This window comes from Pseudophryne corroboree, chromosome 4, assembly GCF_028390025.1.
Source record: "Pseudophryne corroboree isolate aPseCor3 chromosome 4, aPseCor3.hap2, whole genome shotgun sequence".
Taxonomy (NCBI): domain Eukaryota; kingdom Metazoa; phylum Chordata; class Amphibia; order Anura; family Myobatrachidae; genus Pseudophryne; species Pseudophryne corroboree.
The window spans coordinates 116,736,174-116,742,173 of record NC_086447.1 but is presented as its reverse complement, the minus strand read 5'-3'; the positions used below and the strand labels follow the sequence as shown (position 1 = coordinate 116,742,173).

The 6,000-nt window shown below is 44.7% G+C and overlaps 1 protein-coding gene across 3 annotated transcripts in view; it reads right to left on the bottom strand.

Moving 5' to 3' along the window:
* NBAS (NBAS subunit of NRZ tethering complex) overlaps window positions 1-6,000 on the bottom strand; it is a 1,316,984-nt gene that overhangs the window by 1,008,255 nt on the left and 302,729 nt on the right. For all 3 annotated transcript variants that reach the window (XM_063915380.1, XM_063915382.1, XM_063915381.1), the window contains exons 19-21: window positions 5,826-5,904; window positions 3,405-3,509; window positions 1-103 (exon numbers count right to left, since the gene is read on the bottom strand). The exon at window positions 1-103 is cut by the window's left edge and continues 34 nt beyond it. In XM_063915380.1, the coding sequence (XP_063771450.1) occupies window positions 1-103; window positions 3,405-3,509; window positions 5,826-5,904 (287 nt within the window). The remainder of the gene's footprint in view (window positions 104-3,404; window positions 3,510-5,825; window positions 5,905-6,000) is intronic.

Sequence of the window (6,000 nt, the reverse complement as noted above, 5' to 3'; positions counted from 1 at the left end):
GGGACGTGGTCTCCGGGAAGTTGGAGAGAATGACCAGGCGGTGAGGCAGAAGGTCTGACCCGTGGTAGGTGAACAGAAGCTCTAGTGCTTGCACATTACTTTCCTGCAAACATAAGAACATAACTGTGTGTCAGGAGTCACCCTGCGATTACTGATCACATCACATGCTGCAGGTTCTACTCCATCACATTAAATACCTTTTCCCTTTTAAAGTTAATGTCAGCTTTATATGGCTGAGCAACATCAATAATAATATAATGCCAGTGTGGAACCCGGTATGATATACGAAGTGAAAAGTGCTTTATAGGGTTAGGCTAATCAGTACGCTCACTCATAGATAAATAACACATAGTGCTGCTTATTGTCACATACCTCCACATTACATTGTGTGTATAACCTAAGCCCACTCACTGGGGCGACAATCATTCATACAAAGATCACTTTTACTGTACCTACATTAGGAAGACGCTATTACCCAGGTGACGTGGCTTGGTATATAATGAACAGGAAGGGAAGTGAGCACTATAGCGTGTTATGCATGGAATTGTCCTGTACATATATGGAAAGTGGACGCGGGGCTTAGTACAGACATGCTCAGGCCTGCTAGTTACTGGATGGGATGTTCTAATGTAGTCAGAGAGACTTACAGAAATCTCCGCTCACAGTGCCACAACAGCCCCAGTAGGATTGAAATGCTGCTGTTGTCAAGAAACGTTCCAGAAAACAGGGGATGTGACAAAGCCAGTTTGCCTGAGGGCTTCCCAGATGTCTGATGGGTAAGCCATTGATCCCATGGTCAAGCCATTGATTGGCTGTTTAGTAAGGCATGGCTAATAAGCGCTTTCCTCAGTGCTTGGGCATACATTACACTTTTTGTGTGTGTGTGTGTGTGTGTGTGTGTGTGTGTGTGTGTGTGTGTGTGTGTGTGTGTGTGTGTGTGTGTATAAGCAAACGTTTTCTGTCTTTTTTTTCATGTACGAGGTGTAGAGATGTTTCCTATCTATTAGAGACAGTGTTTTGATGTCTAATAGCAAATATGTAAAGTACTTTACAAGCAAAACATACTGCTAGTAACAAGGGCATGAGTGCATACACCTGATCATAGGAGCATCAGTACTCTACAGTATTATCCAGAGGGAATTTTCCTGTAAATTCATCAGCCGTCCAATGTTTGCGTCTGTAGAGAGAGAGCTCCACATATCCAAAGCTGTGTGTAAGCAGCATCCATTCATGCAGGGTCAGCTTTTGCTGACGGGAAGCCGCTGTGTTGCAGGCAGCGCTGTGGCTTTAGAATCAGATGCAGAAAACAGAACCAATCCTACAACCACTGCAATACTCTGCTCTGAATTCTAACTTAAGAGTTTGGTTATTGATTAAAGACCACAACTAGTTAATAGACCTATAGCCGTCTGCAGTCAACACCTTTAGATCCGGGCTATTGTGACATTATAGAAAACTTGAATTTCACAGCAGAGGATGATAAAAGAAAACATACAGTAATATTCTCTTCTTTTTTTTATTTCTGGTTTAGTTACGTTTTAGCTGTGTGGTGGAAGCACACACTGGTTTAGGACGTGTCTACTATGGTTCACTGCATCAGGATGACCGCAGACCAGTAACCAGGAAACAGTAAGGGCGGTATCCTATTACCTGCGATGCAGCATCGGGAGTGATAAACCGCAGTTTTTTGCGATTTTTCCAGATGCTTCACCGATATTTTTTTATGGGGTATCCAATTAGAAAATAAAAATAGTTTTTCGGACGAAAACACACAGGTTCAGTGAAACCTGCAGGGTTTTGCCGCCAAGGACACAAAAAGTCGGCGCTTATAGAGGATTTTGTTTCGCCTGTCTGAGGCAGGCAAAACAAATCCCCGATAAGCAGTTGGGGACTGCATTGAGGGCGCCTGGGAGCCAGCATTCAGCCCCATGCCGTACAGCGTCATACACCCCTCTTCCTCCCGCTTCAGATGCACTGGCCAGGCAGGGGTCATGTGACGCAGGAGCCGGAGATGACGGGTAGCTGCATGTTACAGGGCAGCAGGAAGCGGAGCTGCCTGGGAAACACTACTGCCGAGGCAGGTGACAATCCCAGATAAGCCACGGGTAATTGGATATCCCTCAATATGTTCATGGCCCTGCCACTAACTGACAGACGTTTCCTGGCATTGGTCATACAGATAAATGACCCAGACAGTCTTTTATCCCTAAAGGCCCGTACACACTGGTCGATATATCGGCCGTTCTCTTGAACGGCCGATATATCGCGGGACCGTCGGCCAGTGTGTACGGCCGATACGTCTGTGAACTCCGTCGTTCACAGACGTATCGCGTCTACCGATATATTGGCGCGTCGCTGTGTGTGTACGGGGCGGTCGGCCAACCGCCCGTACACATGCTGCGGCGGCCGGCGGTGATTGACAGCTGAACTGGGCGGGCGTGTGTACACGCCCGCCCAGTTGACGTCAGTCCCCGACGGATCGGGCAGTGTGTATGCTGAACACACTGCTCGATCCGTCCATAGATATATCTGCAGATCAATTGATCTGCAGATATATCTATTAGTGTGTACCCACCTTAAGACTACTCCTCTCCCTCTCAGACTGACAGGCAAGTGACACACCCACCCTATTTTTTTAAGGAAGTTCCTCCCAGGTGTTCTGGTTGATCAGTTACATGCTTTCAGCTGCAGCAGGCTGCAGGGGAGAAATGCACTGCAAGCAAGACACACATTTTCTATTCTCCAAATATATGACTTCCCTGGGTTTATCAGCTAAATACCCCTTGTTCCTCTGTAGCACACTGTCCCCATTGCCACAGTATATTTTCTGATCCTCAACTGGTTACAACACTGTCCAATACGGCAGCCAATGGTACAGAGAAGTGTATGACCAAACGTGTTACTTAGTGATGGAACAGGCTGATGAGGTGTATGTACGCTGCTAGGTTACAACCCTTATTAATTGCCCCCATCAACATCGGCTGTCTTTGTGTACCGATAAATGCAGCGATTTGTTGGCCAATTAGATCTAAACTAGGCTAAACGCCCATCCAAACCGTAGTGTGTACGGACATCGAATGGGTTACGCTGCAAACACACTGCAACAAAAGCAATAGCGCCCTGTGTCCTTAGAATCAACACATATTTAAAAAAAACAAAGGCAGATGGATAATAACATTTGTCACCGTGCCCAGTATCACGCTACTTCATATCTAGTTAGAAAGGATTCCTTAATTGTGAATTAGTATTGACAGGATTATCTCGTTATACATAGTTCAAAGCACACTGGGCTTTAACGCTGAGTTAACTAACGGCATCAGATTATAAATGATAATGGAGGTGAAAGGCGGCTCACTTAGAGAGGAATCAATTCCACCTTTATTGTTCTGACTTTGGAACATTACCCGAGCATATGTTCTCGCTGACAGCACAATATTCTGGTTCCTAAACTTCTTGAAGAAGTCGGCATCGTATCTCTTCTCAGCCGCCTGAGGCCCCCCGAGGATCTCCTTTAGGACAAAGAAGCAGATGTTTCAGAAATCCTACAGAATATGGTAATGGAGCAGATTATGAATGGATGATTCAGATCTATTCATCAGTATCTCTGCATCTTCTCCGGCATTAACCCCTCACTCACCGCACGCTGCTCCTTGCACCAGTGCCTTGGTCGATGTTCAAGATTTTTTTAGATTTTTTTTTTTTTAAATACAATTCTTCAATGCTACTTATACACAAACAACAATAGAAAGAACATGCAATACACTACAAAATAACTCCATACCATTAAACAACAGTCATTAAAGTAAGCACAAACAGAACAGTGTATAGCCCCATCTAGAACAGTAAGAAAGAAAACCTATGACATTTCTACTGGTCAGCGGCACTATAGTGGAATGTTTAAAATACTGTAGTGGGAAACACATAGCTCTGTGACACAGGAACCTGTCCTCTATGGAGGAGAGTGGGTCCCAGTACCATAAAGCAGGACCTACTTTGTCAGGTCTCACAATGGGACAAGAGAGGCCAGTACTCTCACTTAATGGCAGACCCCTGTGACCTCTGCATCACTTATGTGTGTCCTGATGGCGTATCATGACCCATCATACTGTACGGGGGGGGCAGATCACAATGAATCAACGTTTCCTCAACTGGTTAAATCCCAAAGATGCATAGAACCCTCAATCATTAGAGACCAAATGGAAATATAGGGGACCCTCTCATCTCGCAATATTACTAGGCATGGAAGGTACAGTTACTGCACAATTTAGGCAATTAAACTAGAGCAGTAACACTAATCTAATGTTTGAGGCTTTCAGAATGTTCAGCATTTTCTTGCCTTCATGATACATCTAGCAGCTACAGATGTGTCCTTTTACATCCTTGTCGCAATCACGCTAAACAGACCTTGAAGTCGCACCATGCCGTAATTGCAGTTGTATCTGCATCCGAAATGCCACGTTACAGTGTTTTCCCGGCAGCATAGCATTTTTCATACAAATACAGTCGCAGTCACACACAGAATATAGGCATTCTGCATATCATTTTAATCAGATTATGCTGCTTGTGTGTCCTATTGCATTACTTTGTGTCTAAGATGCATTTTTTTCACAGAGATAAAAAAAAATCCGCTCCGTGCTACCGAGTCACATGACACTCATGCGTTATGTGCAACGCACAGAGCAGAAATGTAAAAGTACACATCTGTATCAGACACAGAGCTGTCCATGATAGGATTAGCTGCGGTGGCAGGAGAAGCAGGAACTGTGCAGAGCAGTGCCTGGTGCAGTATGCCAGTGAGTTACTGTACAGGTGTATTGCTCAGACTTCAGTAAATCCATAAAATCCAGCAAATCTATATTGTCATCATCCCCCTAAACCATGGGTCTTCAACCTGTGGCCCTCCACACATCCCAGCATGCCCTGTGCAGTTTTAGCATGCCTTAATAGCAAAACTGTGGCAGGGCATGCTGGGATGTGCAGTTATACAGCAGCTGGAGGTCCGCAGGTTGAGGACACATGCTCTAAACTACTGCAAAGTATCACAGTAAGAGATGAACCCAAGCTAGGAAAAACAATGGGAAAACCACCTTACACCTGACATCTATGGAAAGCAAGGCTTGCGGCAGCAGACGTGGGGTCCACAACAAGTAAATAAACTAAGAGCAGAGGCATAGTACATCAGGACTATAGGGTAGATTTAGCAAACCTTCTACAGAGGGTCCAGGTTGCAACACATCAGATTCTAGCTATCACTTAACATGGCACTCCAGACGATGCACAAAAGATGGTCCATGGGTCACCTGTGTCTAAGACATCACCTGGCGTAAACTGATCTACCACCAGTCCCGTATCTGCTGCTCTGTTATCTACTAGTCAGGTAATGGGTGTACCCACGCACCACTATGCCCACGGGCCAAGATAACCAGTGTAGTGTAGTGTAGTGTATGGGATGGAGAGCGGGTCTCCCACTTACCTCTCTAGGATTACTAATCACTAAGAGAAAGGTCTAACATAACACCATACCCCCACAGAGACCACAGACTCCACAGAACGCAGGGAACAGGAGTCATTAGAGTTCAGAGGTCAGTGATCTGAAACCTTTATAATACACAGAAATGTGTAGCATGTAATAGGAAGAAATACACAGGATGATTTAGGAGGAAAGACTTGAGAACAGGTGTTTTTATGCCTTACAATGGAAGGCGGAGCTATTACTCAGCTGTGTACCAGGAGATGATGTGAAGAAAATGTCATTTAACAATAATCTTCAACAGCAACAAAAAGAGAGGACAATCGGAAGAGTAGACATTAGTCGTTGTCCTTACCTCGTACGTTGACAGACGATCTAGGTACGTTAACAATTTAAGCCTACAGCGGCAAATCTCTTTCTGCTCAAGTGTTAAGCTGTGAGATAAATATTTAAAATGAGTTAATGCACTGACAGAAGAGGAGTAAACACATTAAATGCTGTGTGTGTGTTAACAGCAAATAGTGCTGCTT